Source organism: Furipterus horrens, unplaced genomic scaffold (genome assembly GCF_987537825.1).
Source record: "Furipterus horrens unplaced genomic scaffold, mFurHor1.1.pri manual_scaffold_5, whole genome shotgun sequence".
Classification (NCBI taxonomy): Eukaryota; Metazoa; Chordata; class Mammalia; order Chiroptera; family Furipteridae; genus Furipterus; species Furipterus horrens.
This window is the reverse complement of record NW_028327175.1, coordinates 95,484,290-95,501,020: the sequence shown is the minus strand read 5'-3', so window position 1 is coordinate 95,501,020 and position 16,731 is coordinate 95,484,290. Positions and strand designations below refer to the sequence as shown.

Here is a 16,731-nt window from a genome sequence, read left to right as displayed (position 1 = left end):
ATATGTCCGAGACCAGCAGGGGCTGAACAGGATGCCCAGGACCCAGGTGTCAGCTAACCTGCCTGGGCTTTCTCCTGTAGTTAGTGCCCTCTTTCCCTTGCCTGCCCTGGATACCCTATTTTGACTCCGGGAATGTAGCCAGTCCCAGCACCTCCGTTCCATAGCACAGGCTGAGACTGCAGGGAAGGAGACAGCTACAAGCCCTGCACAGGGACCCCTGGGCCCAGCGCAGGGGGCTGGACAGAGAAGGGCAGGAGAGGGACCAAGAGCATTGTGATGCAGGCCCAGGCTGTGGTGCCAGCACCTCTGCGGCCCAAGCTGCCTGCCCTTCCTGGAACCAGAACTCGAGCAACCCAGCCAGACCCAGCCTAGGGACTCTGGCCAAGGACTTCCTCTGGCTCCAACAGGGGCGGCAGGAAGCTCTGGCTGCTGAATAATTGAAAGGAAGGCTTTCAGCATTTCTCCCTCTCTCCTCCCTCCCCCACAGCATCTTCTGGAGGGTTGGGTAACAAGCAGCAGTGCCAGCAGCTCCCGCCCTCCCGAGAGAGTCCCCAGGAGGCAGAGAGGAAGCTCACTCGGCTAACCCTCTCACTGCCAGCCTGTCCCAGCGCCTTCCTCCCAGGCCTCACTCTGCAGCATTTTCTTACCAGTGAATACTGGTTTCTACTGGTTCATGTGGGTTGGTATCTGTGGAAAGTGACCTTGTTGGCCTACTAGCCTTCGTAAGTTGGTATTGATTTGTAATGGTAAATTATCTACTTGATCTGTTTTGATTTATACTGATCTATATGTCTCACTGGTTAACACATGTCTGTAGTAGTTTAGACTGGTTGACATTGTTTATGGTAATACTAGATATTAACACTTATACATAGAACTTAGTGAGTACCCTTAACTAAAAGTTAATTCTTTAAATCCTAAGAGGGTTACTTATATTAATACCATCTTACAAATGAGGAAACTGAGCCCAGAGGTTAAGTCACTTCAGGGCACATAGTAAGTGATTTGAACCTAGGCTGGTTCTTCTGCCACTTTCTGATCTGTACACATTTGTCCTGAGGTTGTTTTTTTCATTGAATCTATTTATTAATGCATTCTAAGTTTTGTGTCTGCCTTGATTAATGTGGACTGGGTTGATATGGAGTTAGAGTCACACCTCTCTCTAAAGGGCAGGGGCCAGCAAAAGTGAAGACACAAACACCTTTCCGAAATGCAAATCTGACTATGAACTCCCCAGCTCAACAGCCTTCACTGGCTCCCTATTGCATGCAGGAGCCTAGCTCCTCTGTCCCCTCCTGTCCACTGTGCTCAGCTGTGCACAAGCTCATGCTCTTCCCTCTTTCCTCTTTGTTCTTTCTTCACACACACCCCACACTCTACCCAAGACATCCTTCCTCCTTTCTTTGTCCCTACAGCATCTACTTATGCTTCAAGATCTCTCCTCTAGGAAGACCTCCCAGATATGTTCCTCCCCACACAGACCCAGCTCGGTTAATGTTTCTACATGTCCCCCATCCCAGCACTTATCTTGCTGCATTACAGGCCTCACTGCTTCTCCCCTCCATCTCTCCTTTGTCTTCTGCTGGGCCCGAGTGGCCACTTGCTGAGTAGCTGTGATGTGAGGGTTTGACCCGCCCCTAGAGCTGAGGGGCTTTCTCCCCACCCTGTAGCCCTTACCTCCCCGGCCCCACTCTCTTGGGCAGGGAGCATAGGGAGCATGGGGAGGGCCACAGGGAAGAGAGGAGTTGACAAGAGGGTCCCTTCTCCCAGTGCTCCAGGGGACACATCGGTATCACAGGTTCAGCCTGGCTGCAGTGCCAGGGACGGAAGCAGGCTTCCTTGGACACAGTGAAGATGGGTTTTCTTTCCCAGCTTGACAAAATATCTTGACAAACCATTGTTGCACACCCATTCATACAAAGACCATGGTTTCATGTGTGTTTGTGAGTTTCATCATGTTTCTGAGTTACAAAGAATTTTTTTTCCTCCAGGAAACTCAGGAGGCACGTCCCTCCCCACCCTGTCACACACACTGAGCTTTTTCTCTGGAAGGGCTCACACTGTGTTCGCAGCCCCTACCTCGCAAGAAGGCAGCTCCCCATCATGATCCCACTCCACCCTGGCACTCTTAGCCTCAGGGCCCTGAACCCTGCCTGCCCTTGCCTTCAGCCCATGCTGTCCCCCACCCAGACTTCCCCTTAACCTACATGGAGCTACTTATCTTCCAAAGGGCCAGTTCAAACACCATTGCCTTTGTGAAGCCTTCCCTGACCATCCCAGGCCAAGCTGACCTTCTCTGATCTTATTTGCTCCCCCAGCACCAGGTCAGGGTGTGGGAAGAGGGTGTGATTAGAATTTGTCTTCATAGCAAGCTTGCCACTCAAAGACTAAATGATCCCACCACACTGTGAGGTAAGGGGTATTGGTTTTACAAATGAGAAAATTGAGGCTGAGGAAGTTTAATGACTCGCTGACCGCCAGACAGAAGTGGAAGAGCCAGAATTCAAGCTCAAGTCCTCTGACTCCAAATCCAGTGCTCCTTGCCAACCCCACCCCATCCCCTGTTTTCCTGGGCCTGTGAGAGACAACAGAAAGACCTTAGTAGCAAAACTGTAGTTAAATTGTGTGTGGCTGTGGATCGAGAGCTTAATTCAAGCTGTGGGAACCTGTACATTCAAGGGTGTGGAGGCCTTGAGTCCTGGCAGTATCACTGGATAGGTAGGTCTCGCCAGGTTGGGGCAGGGAAAGGGGCCCCCAGGGGAGTGAGTGCTGCCCCCTGGTGAGAGAGGCTTCTGAGCCCCAGGAGCAAAGGGGGCCCTTGGGTAGGTGCCATGGGGTGCTGGGAGTGAGATGGGAAGGGAAGGAGTTTGCTGAGGCCAGCAATAGGAAAGTAGCCTATGTCCCCTCAGGCAGCTCCTCAGAATGACACCCACACCCTGCCCTGAGCTCCTGCTTCTGCTCTTTCCTCCTGCCAGAGTCAACAACCTTGTTCACGCTCCAGTCTCAGTCTCTAACTATGTAATGACAGTTCCCAAGTCTGGCCCAATGTCAGCCTCCTGAATGCCACATCCATGATTTTGATAGAAAATTTATTTAAGCTATTTTAATGAAGAACTTTGTATAATTTTATTTTTATATATAAAAGCCCCAGGACATCTTCCCCTGGATGTCTAGGGACTCCTCACGCCACCATGTCCAAACAGGACAATCACCACTGACAGATAATAACAATGACCACCAGTACCATGTATGACACATTCATTGCATGCTAGGCACTGTGATACCATTTCACATGTATTTGTACTTTACAGTAAACCTCTGGGGAGGGTGCTGTTATTAGTTCTATTTTACAGGCAAGGAAACTGAGGCATGGAGTTTAAGTCACATGACAAGGCCACTCAGGTTATGAGTTCCCAAAGAGCATATCCCCTGTCTCCCATTCAAACCAGGGTTCCCCAGGGCAAGGCCCAGCATCCCCCTCAGACACATATGTTGTCCACTGCTCACTCTTCCCCAGGTCTGGCCAGGTCACTATTGATCTGAGAATCACACCCCTCTGAGCCCCAGGATGAGTGATGATCTCATTAGCTGTCAGGCCTCCATGCCTGTCAGCAGACTGGACTCTGCAGTACAGATAGACTGTTTCACCATCAATTAATCTCTACCAGCAAGGCTGGGCTCGCAAGTACCAGCAGCCAGGTTCTTCCATCTTGTCCTTGGCCAGGTCTGCTCAAGGGACCCAGCCTTGGGTCTGAGAGTAGCAGTCAAGCCTAGGGGCTCAGCCGTGAGGCTTGGAAATCAGGGACCTCGCTTTTTTACCACTTAGGTCTGCATGACTTAATCTGCACAAGGGTTTGGCTGACCCAGCCTCTGGGCTTGCTCTTGGGACCTGATCCAGGGCTGGGGGACAGCCTCAGGACTGAGCTCTGGTCACTGGCTACATCAGCAGGAAGGGGGTGGCTGAAAGCTGGGCAGTATACATATGTAATTAGTATTACCAGAGTAAGAAAAGACCTGTGGGGTCTCTCAAATCAGCCCCCACTGCCCATGTCGTCCAGTGGGAAAACAAGGGTTCAGAGAGGGGGAGACACTTGCTCAGGGTCTCAAGTCAACCAACAGTAAAGAAAAGACTTGCTCTGCCTTCAAAGAAACTCAGTGTCAGTGTCCCCAGGGACATTGGCAAGTTGGGGTCAGGGTTAGGGTTATGACTCTAGATATCATATCTGCCTGCTTGATCCCCACAAGCCCCTCACCCTTAACATATTCTCAATCTGCCCTCCATGTTCCCCATCACAGCAAATGGCTGCACCATCCACCTGGTCACCCAAGCCAGTGTCATCTAAGACACACACACCCCCACCCCACATCCAGTCCCATCCTCCAAGTCTGTCTATTTCTTGAGTTCTGCTCAGGCCTCACCTGCCCTGGTATCCCTGCCTCCAGCCCATCCCACCCCATCTGGGAAGCCTGCCCTGACCAACCAGGCAAAGCTGCAGACACTCTTCAAATTCTGTTTTATCACACTACACCTGTTGGTTTACCAAACCAGCCTGTGAGCTCCCACAGGGCCAGGATGGAGTCTTGTCCATCTTCAAATCCTCAGCCTTTCATAGGGTGGGGCCCAGAGTAGATGCTGGATAAGTGTTTGAGTGAATATAGTATCTATCTCCTGTTTGAACAGTTCCTGTAATGGGGAACTCACTCATCCTGAGATGAACTGAACTGCTTAGTTTTTTGTTTTTTAAGATTTTATTGTTAGGGGGAAAAAATTCTGTCCTGGACTTAACTGAAGTTCACTCTAGATCATATCACCCTGCCCAGGCTCTGTAGCTTCAGCTTCACTGGAGAGGACACTCCAGCGTCATCGCAAGATGTCGATTTAACAGGGGAGGAGACAGATACCGCGTCACTCCCGAGTTGAACTGCACAGCCATTCTCAGCGGTGCAGATAGACTCTTAAGAAGCTACACCATCGTCTCTCGAGACGGACGGCTGCCGACGACGACTCTAGATGACTTCCCTGCAGGAATTCTGGCTTTGTCTTCAGGAACAAAGGCCAGTAGTTGGTAAGTCTCTGAAGGGGACAGAGTGACAGTGGAACAGATTGGTTAGGGCCTTGCTCCTCTCTCTGTGTGGTCAAAGGACAGCACTTGGGAGCTTGTTAGAAACGCAAATACTCAGACATTACCCCAGATCTACTACAGAGTCAGAAACTCTGGGGTTGGGCCCAGCCATCTGTGTTTTAACAAGCTGTCCAGGTGACTCTGAGACCTGATGAAATTTGAGAACCACTGTTCTGACAGGGCCCCCAGTGGCTGGTCCATAGTCTATACCAGAATCTCTTGGGGAACATTAACAATTTCACCTCTAGAGGTTTTGACTCAGTAGGTCTGGGGTTAGTCCCAGGTAATATTAACACATAAAATACAAGACATCCAGTTAAATTTGCATTTCAGATTAACAGCGAATACTTTTTTTAGTATAAGTATGTACCAAACATGAAATTTGTGAAATTCAAATCTAATTTAACTTTACATTCTGTATTTTTAATTTGCCAAATCTGGCAACCCTACATACTTCTTACAAGTCTCCTAGCAGATTCAGCCAGGTTTGGCCTACACCCTCTACAATCCTGCAAATATTTAAAGATAGGGGTTCTGATAGCCTGTATACTCTTGTCGCCTCCTCATTCTACACATCATGCCTTTGTTGATGTGGCATAAGCTAACATGCACTTTTGGGAGCCACGTCATGATTGAGTTTGTGACCATTGAAAACCCCTAAGTCCTTCCTAAATATACTGCTTCTGAACTGTCTCTACCCCATTACAATTTTAGAAAGTTAGTTTAGGTCCCAGCTTCAGAATGTGGCATTTCTCACTATCCTGTTTCACCTTCTTAGATTCCTCCATCTTTCTAGTCTATTGAGTTATTTTAGATCCTGACTCTGAATTTATGAGGCTTCCCAGGAGGTGTCCTCAGTGAATATGATCATTAGGTTGTCTAAGTTCCATCCAGTCAATGTTGAACATTTTGGATCAGTGGTCTTCCACTAAATACCTCCATCTAATGTGACATTGACTTATTAATTAGCTCTATTGAGTATAGGCCAATCCATCTACCAGTTACAACAGCACAGAATATTAGTTCCCACCAACATGATGTTTCTTTGCCTTATAAAAACTCACAAGGATTCCATAGAAGATGTCAGATGCCTCAAAGAGAGACTCTGGATCTGCAGTATTAATAACTCCCTGGTTCGCTGGTTCTGCAACCCTAACTTGGAAAGAAGTGGGTTCAGTGTGTGATGACCCTTGGCCCCTCCACTATGGGTTCAAGGGACATCCTTTTAATAACCTTTCTCAGATTCCTGCCTGTCACCCTCCAACTCATCAGGAGTTGGTAGAATCCACCAACTTCTGCCTTACCTGGATGCAGCCCTGCTGGTGTAGCTCAGTGGATTGAGCACCAGCCTCCAAACCAAAGGGTCGCCGGTTCAATTCCCAGTCAGGGCACATGCCTGGGTTGTGGGCCAGGTCCCCAGTTGGGGGCATGTGAGAAGCAACCACACATTGATGTTTCTCTTCCTCCCTTCCCCTCTCTCCAAAAATAAATCTAAAACAAACAAACAAACAAAAAAAAAAAACTGCACCTGCCCCATGTACCTTCACACCCCTCTCCTTTCCTTCTCAGTCATTCCTGAAAGGTTGCCCCCAGCAGCCTAGCAATTTCACTCAGACATTGTCCTAGTGCTGGAGATTGAATTTTTCGGGATCTGGAGATCTGAGTATGTTCAGAACTGTCCCCATCATCTTCTCCTCCCCTGTCCTCGAGGAGCTTGCGCCAAGTTCTAGGCTGGAGAGCCTCACCCAGATTGGAGGGTGAGCCTGCAGAGCAGCATGGCCAAGAACCTGGCTGCTCCACAGCTCTCGCTGGGCCTGAGCACATTCTCCACACATTCTCCCCACACCGTCAGTGTGTCTTCTGTGTTGCCAGATGCTTGGGAGGCTCTGAGGAGCTGGAATTAAGGGATATATAGTCCACTCTCCTCAAAAGCTCACAACCTAGAACGGGTCAGATGAAAACAAGTTGAACCTCAGTATCTAAAGAGGTGAGGACAAAAGCAGTGGGAGTCAAGGAGGGAATGACTCATCCTTCCTCAGAGTGGGGAAGGCTTCCCAGGGGAGGTGGCATTGGGCTGAGCCCTGAAGGATGAGTAGAAGTTGGAAAAGAGGGGAAAGGGTATTCCAGCACCAGGAAACCACATGGACAAAAGCACATGGGCAAAAGGAACGGAATGCTTGCTTGGGAACAGGTGACAAAAGTGGAGGGGCTGGATGTTGGTTGCAGGATAAGGTGTAGCAAGGGATGAGCTGTGAGATAGCACAAGGCAAAACATGAAGTGATCTTGCAGGCTATATTGAGAACCATGCCCGGTATTCCTCCATCCCACCTCCCATTGTAATTGTTTTCCATTTGCATTGAGCTCCACCTGCTCAGGCACTTTGCTGGCATGAGGAGCAAAAGACTAAACTGCCCCAAGCCCAGGGGGAACCAGGCCTATGAATCCACAGTGACTACAGTGAGTGGTAAGGGTTCTGGGCGGGCAGCACCAGCCAGAGGGCTAAGGGAAGGCTTCCAGAAGGTGGTGATGCCTATGAGCAGTGATTTTAAGGAAATGCAGGAGTCAGGAGAAGAGTGTCCCAGGGAAAGGGAGAGGCAAATGGAAAGGCCTGGAGGCAAAAAAGATGCAGAATCTGTTGAGAAGGGGTGGGTTACAGCTAGACCAAAAGGCAGGCCATGTTGTGACTTTAAACCAAGGTGACAGGAAGCCACTAGGGGATGTTAATCAGGGCATGACACATCTGATTTGCTCCTGGACTGATCTCCCAGGATGCTGATGCAGGATGGACAGAGGGCAGGAGGCCAGGCAGGACACTGAGGCCAGAGTGGGCCACAGTGAGGGCTTGGATTGAGATGTTAATGGGAGGGAATGAAGTGAATAAATATGAGCAATGTTGGGAAAAAGGGATGAGGGACCAAACTTGATGACAGGTGAGCTGCAGTGGTCCAGGGCAGTGGAGGTGTCCAATCTCCATGTCCCTGGCTCAGGTGACCAACATATGGAGACATTACCCATGAGCCAAGCACCATGGCCGATGCAGGTGGGGAGCAGGGTTCTCAGAACTCTGCCTGGGGGCTAGGGAGTGGGTGGTGCTTATGGGGTACCCCAGGAGAAGTCCTGGTGGAGCTGGGGTACAGAAGTGGGAGAGAGACAGGCAGGACACCTGCAGGGTTTGGGCTGAAAAGAGGTTAAAAGAACAGCTTTGGTCTGTAAACCCCCAAGACCTCTCCTCTCCTGAAGAGTCTGGATGATGCTCCCAGGCACAGTGGGGATCAGAGGTTCAGAAAGGGGCAGGGTCACATAGCAAGGAGTAGAGGAGCCTGACCTAGAAGCCAGGGACTTGGGACTTAAGAAGATGGACAGATAAAGGAGCTTGTGTTCTCATCATCACTGTCACTCTGTCCCCTTGAGAGCCTCTAGTGCCTCTCACAGTCCCCCTCTCTTCTCTGCCTTCCAGTTTTTGTGGCTCTGAATGCCCCACACCCCCATCACTCTGAGGCTAGTAAGGGGTGTGTGTGTTGGGGGTTGTGTTGCAGGGAAGGTCTGTCCAGGGTGTCCAGACACGCCCAATCTCTTCTTCTCTTCCCACCTCCCTCCACCCTTTCCCTCCTTCCCATCCCACTCCCTGGAAAGGAGGCCTCCCTGTTGCTTAGCAACTAGCAGAGCCTTGGAGAAAGAAAATGGAAATAGCTCAGGAGGTGCCTCCCTCTGTTAAGATAGGTCCTTGATGTGCATGCGTTTGTGCATGCACACATGTGTGTGCCAGCACAAATGCATGCACATGCTCTACTTTGGGCCTAGTGTGGAGCTAGGACTTCTTACCTCCCAAGCCATGCTGACTCCCTGAGCCTGTAGGAGGATGTGGCTGCCTGGAAAGCTAGTGTCAGTGCCACTTTTGGTCACATCCTCAGAAGCAGTGTTTTCAGAACAAAGGAGGGGACAGCCCTGTGGGCTTCAATTTGTATCAGGTCCCCACCTGGACTGCTGGCTTTGGAGAAATTAGCCAAATCAAAGTGGGAACTGAAAATTGCACCTGTGGTGGAAATGTCCCTAAGCCCAAAGAAGGCTCTGTCTTCCCATCTCTGCAGGGCGGCCCTGGAAGCAGACTGGGAGGTGGGAGCACATGTGGTCTGTGATCCCATCAGCCAGAGCCAGGACAATGCATGTCTTGGGGATGCGAGGGGGTTTAAACTGAGCCTGAAAGAAAAACAAGAATAAAACTAACAAATTTTCCCCTGAACCGATTAATTGGGGAATTGCAAGCAGGTGTGCAGGCAGGGGCTAGGTGGTCAGGCTCAGGTATTGGTACAAGGCAGACAGTTGCCCTAGATGGTTACTAGGCCCCTGAAAATGACTTCATTTCCAGCCAAGGGCACTTAGAGACCATCTATAGTCCTGCCTGCCTGCCTGCATTCATCCACCTTACAGATGGGGGAAAGCCCAGTGTCCAATCCCTGCTCATGCTCTGAGGTGTGACCCAGAGGTGCAAACCCGCTACCCACCCCGGCTGTCAGCCCGAGGGGAAGCGGATTAGAACCATGAGTGGACCTTTAAATCTCCAGGATTAACCCGCGCAAAGAGAAGCTTAGCCGGTGGCCGAGAAGTGACCATTCTGTCTCGTGTCTGTGTCTATCCCGCAGGGCCAGGACTAGCGGCTCCAAGGACAGCCGCTATGTCCTCGACCGTTAACAACGGGGCGGCCAGCATGCCGTCCCCGCCCGATGCTGCGAACGGCTTCCCGCAGCCGGCCGCCTCCTCGGGGAACTGGCCTCGGGCCGAGGAGGAGATGCGCGCCGCAGAGCCAGGCCTGGTAAAGCGCGCGCACCGTGAGATCCTGGACCACGAGCGCAAGCGGCGCGTGGAGCTCAAGTGCATGGAACTGCAAGAGATGATGGAGGAGCAGGGGTGAGAGTGCCCCGGGGCCGGAAGGGGGCTGCAGGACCGGGCGCTGGGGCGCGGACGGGGCGGGGCTGCGGCGGAGGGCGGAGCCAAGCAATTGTGGCGAGCCCTGGGGCTGAGTCAGGCAAGGGATGGGAGTCTCACCCAGTCGGAAGGGAACCATTGCAAGCCCAGATCCATCAACCAATAAACTGTCTTGAACACTCTATGTCAAGCTCTGAACTGGATTCAGATTCACAGAAGCCAAGGAGACACAATTCATGCCGTCCAAAAATATCCAGTCCAGTCCAGTGGGGGAGAGAAGCATGTAAACATGAGTGACAACTCAAGGCCTCTATAAATGGATGGATCGAGTTGCCTGGACTCTGCCAAGCAGGTGCTGCAGCCAGATTAGAAAGCACAATGGACCTGGAATTCTGCTGGCAGACAGAAGCTTAGGTTTCACCCTCTCTAGTTCAGAATATGTCACAGGGGCACACAAGTGCTGGGCAGTGCTGGGACCCAAAGTTGGATTTGAGTTACTTCCTCAAAGTCCCTCCCCATGTCAGGAAAGAAACAAGCATGTTAACAACCAACTTCATCATGGTTCTAGGACAGGACAGGAGAGGGCCAAGTGTCTCAGGAGCTCAGAGGAGAGATTCTGAAATGAGAAGACATTTGAATGGACCTTGAAGGACGAGTAGGAGTTTGTCTGGCTGAGAAGGAGGGGTTATGAGGGACTTCCCTCACAAGTCTAGAGGAGATGGGACAGCTCTCACACATGGAGCTGAAGGCGAAGAAACAGAACAAAACCTACCCATTTGTGCAGCTCCAAGGGAAGCTGGTGGTCCCAAAGGCTCCCTTCTGCATCTGCCTTGAGCATAGTACTTTGAAACACGTGGGCTAGCTGTGGAGGGGGACAGTGTTGGGAGCAGGCCCACCCATCAGACATACACTGTCAGGGAGCTGAGAAATCAGAAATGCCAGTGCATGAGATCGGGCCTTGAACCAAATCAGGGCAGACAACCTGCACACAGCAGTTTTTCCAAACCATACTTTTGTCTGTCCATCCATGCCTTTTGGACTCCTCAATAGGCAGCCAAGACATGGCTCACTGTCCCTGTGAAGCCCAAGAAGACATTGAGGCTCAAACAGAGACAGTCACCAGTGGAAAGCCATCAGGAAGGCCTTTAGAAAGGCAGGCCAAGGCTGGGCCTGGATCCAGGGCCACCTGCTCTGTTTATAAGGGAAAGAATGGGACACAGGGACTTGGTGTTCACCTCCATCTGGGGACTAGGTTGGGGAGGGGAGGGTCTCTGCAGAGAGGGGACTCCTGAAAACAGACAAAAAGGAGGCTTCCAGCTGGCAGCTGAAAACAGGTGGATGTGGAAAAAGGAAATGAGATCCCCAGGGCAGAGTTGAGTAGGGGGTAGGATGGAGTATCCTTCTGCAGAGAGAGCCCCAGGATCTTAAACCTGCAAATCCTGAGTTGGTTGAGTTCAGGAGTGAAGGGAATGTGGGTGTTGTTAGGAAACTGAAGGGATGACTGGGACAAAGGAGAGCAGGCCAGCCTTTTGGGCTTTATTCTTGGAAACTGCCTCCTCCCTCCCTCAGATCCCCACTCTATTCCTGAGCACCTCTCCCCTCACTGAATCCCCTCCTCTTCACAGAACCTTCCATTCAGAAAGCTCTCCCTCCAGAGCCCTTCTTTCAGGGAACTCCAAGGCACCTCCTTCAGGGAGCTCCTCTCCCTCCCCACTAGCCTTCTCCCCCTGGCTGAGTTTCCTCCTCTTCCATGGGCCACAGCCCCTCTCTGCACTTGGGAGGGTCTTTACCAGATGAGGGCAGCCTCAGGTGGAAGGGATGGCATTTGGTCTTGTCCTTGGTGTCAGTCCCCAGGCATCAAGGATCCTATGTCTCTCTGGGAAGCACCTACTAGGTCTCCAGATGTTCAGTCAGCACCCCTTCCCCTTGCCCAAGGCCATCACTGCAGATGCTTTCTAGTCACCATCCCCCTCCCCTTCCATCTCTTAGTGGCAGCCTCATGGGTGAAGGGCACGGCCACTCTGAAATCCAGGCCTGTGACCTGAGGCAAGCCACAATTACTCACCTGTAAAATAAGGACAACTGACTTCCAGAATTGTTCTGAGGCTCCTGTGGATGAAGACATATATAGAGCTCCTCTGCTTGCAGCCAGTTCCCAGAAAGTGCTCCACAAACACTAGGGACCCTTGCCCTGTTATCAAATTCAGTCATTAATATCCATTTCTAGGAACACTGGTTCATTCGCGTTTATTTACCAGGTTCTCAGACATTTGACAAATATTCCCACTAGTCACAGGAACATGCATTCTTTGGCCCCATTAAAAAGCAATCCCTTCCTTAATGTTGATGGATGGCCGGCTAATGCACTGGTGATTGATGCTGCATTTGGAGTCACCTTCCAAGGTAGCCTCTTTGTGCAGCCAGCAGTCACCATCGGGGTGGAGCCAGAGCCTTCAGCCTACACAGTATGATACCGCACCCTGCCACAAATATCCCCTACCTAGGCCCCTTCTTGTGTGGGCACAATGGCAATGGTGGTGGTGGCAGAGCTGGTGCTGCCCCTCGCTGAGCTTGGAACTTGGAGCCTCCCCCTCTCCCTCTTCTGTTTCCTCATCTATAAAATAGGGACAGTGAGGCCATCCACCCCCCTCACAGCTACTGGGAAAATGAAATCAACAAATTAACAACCAAGGAAAGGATTATCTAGGAGCCCTGGATCTGGGCGAGGACAGGCAGAATGAAACACTTTCTATACTGGGGACCTCTTTTAAAATACAGTGTCTCCTCATCCCACCCCAGCCCCAAAGGGCAATCCAGGAAGTCCCCAAAGCAACAACAAATTTGGCACCTCGTTTCGTACAGTGGAGAGTAGACAATGGAGACAGACATCATTGTCGTCCCTATTCCCACACCTCTGTTCAAGAGCTTGACTTCTAGTATGAGGCTGTGGCAATGCCAACCAGGCCTTCCGCATGGTCTTGAGTTGCAGATGCTGCCACTTCCACAGAGGGTGGATGGTTCGAGTACCAGCCTCCCTTCCATTTCAACCTTTGCCTACTGGGAATGGAGAGAGAAGAGGCCCAGGTGATTCCTGACCTGGTACTCTTTGTTCCCACCACTCTGGAACAAAAAATCCTCATTCGCTACAATTTACTGGACACCTACTATGTGTGTGCAAAGAGCTTTATATCTCCCTTAATCCTTATGACAACCTTAAAAGGCAGGTTCTATGGGCCTTTTCACAGAGGTACAGGCCAAGGTTAAAAGAAGTATATGGACTTATCTGAGGTCACAAAGCTAGAAAGTGGAGGAAGGGACTAAAACATAGGACTGCTTGGTTCTCCTGACTCATCCCTTAATCACTGGCCTCCCTGAGAGGGTTGACTTCAAGAGGTATGGGGGGAGTGGACTCTGGGAGGTGGTGGTCACACTTAAGACCCCTTTGCCCAATAGTCAGATGTATTCCTGGGCCCCCAGATTCCCCCAGCATGAAACCCTGGGGCATAGGGTGGTCATCCCCAAGCCTCCAGGTTGGTTCAGTCCAGCACCCCCAGTCCCTCAATGACAAGGGCTGGAGTTAGTCAGCTTGCCTTAAACCTGCTGGCTTGGGGATAAGCCCCAAGTCCCTGCACACGTCCTAATGAAACCCATCTCCCAGCCTCACATGCTCCATAACCCCCCAATGTGGGGTTTGGACCCTGGCCCTGATATCCAACTGGGGATCTGACCCAGTCATTCCCTTGGGCTGTCTCCTCCCCAACCCCACCAGAGCTCCATGACAATGGTCCAGCCAGCCTGTGTCTCCCTTCCCTGGGTCAATGAGCCAGGGGCTGAGCAGTTTTGAAAGGCCTATGCTATTTGTCTCTGTGCTGGTGACAATGACAAGCTGGTGTCCTGAGGAGGTGAGATGGGAGAACAGTTCTTCTGTGCCTCCACTGCTCAGAGAGAGGCCACCATCCCTGCTTCCTGGGCACCAGGCCAGCCCAGCCCAGCCATCCAAGGGTGCTGCACTGCCCAATACACAAGGACAAGGACAATCAAGCTGAATGCTAAATACGGACTGAGGTGGACACCATGGACCCAGGTCCAGAGCTTGGTGAAGCTGGGTTATAGGTGTCAGTACAGTATGGCCTGAGCACTACCTCCCCCCCACCCCACACACATCCTCCCTGTGGTGGGGGTGGGGAGTTGGGAGAGATAAGCCTCTCCCCCTGTCAGTCAGGATTCAACCCTCCCTATGATGGGCCACACCAGTGCCTGAACCTGGAGAGGATCAGACCCAAGCTAAGGGTCAGAGGATATCTGGTTGAAAAGTTATGCTCCTCATCTACTCATACCCGCCATGTGTTCAATCAGTCCCTCAGTTCCAGCCATTCTCCCACCTGGACAGTTTTTTGTCCACTTCTTCCCCTCCATCCTCAGACCCACTCTCTAGCTCTGACTTCACCATCTGCTGCCTGAACCCCTGCAGTAGCCCAATACCAGTCTCCCTGCCTTCAGGTCCCTCTCCTCTAGCCACACAGTCACCAAAGCCATCTTTCCAAAATAAAAATCCAGCCTTTAAACCTTTTGATGCCTCTCCATCACCAGTCACTCATTTATCAAAAATTTTGGTGCCTCATGTGCAATCAAGGTGCCTGGTGCTGGGGACACAATGGAAATCCAGACAAACAGGGTCCCTGCCCTCAAGGAACTCCCAGGCCAGTACAGAATACAGAGGAGTCAACAGATAACAACTAGCACATGAACCACCTGCCAGAATCCGGGAAGTACAGGTTGCTATGGAAACACAAACATCAGCACCTAACCTGGTCAGAGGGTATCCATGCTGTTGTAAACATCCTATGATTCACATCTTTGTGCTTAGCCATGATTTTTCTCTGGGTAAGCCTGGAAGTTAATTCATAAGTCAAAGAGAGTTGGGTTTTTTTGTTTGTTTGTTTTTTAAGACTTTTGAAAAGAACTGTGAAATTGCTCTCTTAAAAGGCAGGGTCAATCCACACATGCTTGTTGAGGAAGGGGAGAGACGGATTGAGGAGAGAAGGAAGAAGAAGGGATATGGGTCCCTAAGAGGGAACAATGTGCTATTTTCATAGCAGACTGAGTGGGGAGTGCTGGACCTGCAGCATGGACAGAGGGTGAATGGTAAATGGATGACAGAGATAAGACAGGGCCCCCTTTGTATTTGCCACCACGTTTTCTGTCTAGGACAATGACCTGCAGTCCAGGAAGGAGAGAGGGTGAGGGCCAGGGACCCCAAGATTCAGTCAGCAGTAGCCACTCAATACTGCTAGGTCCCTGGCAGGGCAAGGGGCTGGGTGAACAAAGACCACCCCTACCTGGGCAGCATGGACACGTGCTAGAGGGTGAAACGCGGGAGGAGCTGAAAGGCCCAGGCAGCAGCTTTCACAGTGGTGCAGCAAGAGAGGATGAGGACTAACCCCAGGGTAGAAAATTCTCGACTTTGGTCCCTAACCTGAGACCTGGATCAGGGAGGAAGGGAGAAGGGAGTAGAGAAGTGAGGGATTTCCATTCAAGGCCCAGATTTCATCCACACCCCACTGCCCGCCATTACAGAGGGAAACAATGGATCTAACACTGGGGTCCCCAGCAAGCCACTTGGTAGCCTTGACCTTACAGAGATGGGATGTCCTAAGGACCTCCCAAGGCTATTGTGAGGATCAGATGTCCTTGAGGCCAGGAAAGCAGAAAAAGCTCTGGTTTCTCACTTCTCCCTAAAATGTATCCGGAGTGACTGCAACCTGAATATATGAGGGAGGCCCGCCCAAGGGTAAAGGGGGGAGGGCCAGGGGGAAGGGGTAGCCTCACCTGCTTGGTCTCCTCACCTCTGAGAACAAATCTTCCTTTAGTTTATTTGTTTGTTTGGCTGATGGTTTGTTCGTTCAGTTGGTTGGTTGGCTGCTTAGGTGCAAACTGGGCAGGCCTTGAGCTTCCCCAGCGCTGGAAGCCTTGCTTGGAGAAATCACATCAAGCTGGAAAGTGCTCTTGTGACTGAGGGCTGGGGGATGAGGAGAGGCACAGCAGGAAGGGAACCAGAGCTAAGAGAGCAGCCCTCACCTTCCCTGCACCCCTGCAGGTACTCTGAGGAGGAGACCCGACAGAAGGTCAGGACTTTCCGGCAGATGCTGATGGAGAAGGAGGGAATGCTCACCAGGGAGGACCGGTCTGGAGGCCACATGTGAGTGCTGCCCATGTGGGGAAGGGGAAGGGAGGGTGCCAGCTCAGGCAACAGCTGGGTTGCAGAGGGGTCTTTCCAGATGCTCCTTCTGGGTTTGGGGGGTGGTGTGTGCAAGGAAGATAAGGAGAGAGATGTGGACTCTGTCCACTAGAAGCCTCAGCCTGGTCCAGGCACAAGGCAGGGGCTGCTGGGCACCGGGCATTACCGGGGACCTGCTCCTGCTCCCTGGGGGAGGCAGCCCAGATCTCAGCTAAGGGAATCACAGGCTGCAAATCAGGAAACCTGAGGAATATTCTGACCCCAGCATTGTCACAGGCTGACAGTGTGACTCCAGGCTGGTCCCTGTGCCTTAACTCTTACCACCAATATGATAGCCTCCAGAGTAAACTTGCACTCTGGAAAGTAAGAACCGATGCACCAAATGCCATTGCTAGCATAGCCAGAGTCTTTAAGGGAAAGAGCATGAGCTGGGGGTGGGGGTGTCA

General features: G+C 51.4%; 1 protein-coding gene across 1 annotated transcript in view; it reads left to right on the top strand.

Annotated features, from left to right (window-relative positions):
- The first annotated feature begins 9,764 nt into the window (after positions 1-9,764).
- The window catches only part of SRRM3 (serine/arginine repetitive matrix 3), a 32,307-nt gene continuing 25,340 nt past the window's right edge, over positions 9,765-16,731 (top strand). The window contains exons 1-2 of the mRNA XM_090276854.1: positions 9,765-10,029; positions 16,145-16,246. Of these exons, the coding sequence (XP_090132980.1) occupies positions 9,797-10,029; positions 16,145-16,246 (335 nt within the window). The 5' untranslated portion in view covers positions 9,765-9,796. The remainder of the gene's footprint in view (positions 10,030-16,144; positions 16,247-16,731) is intronic.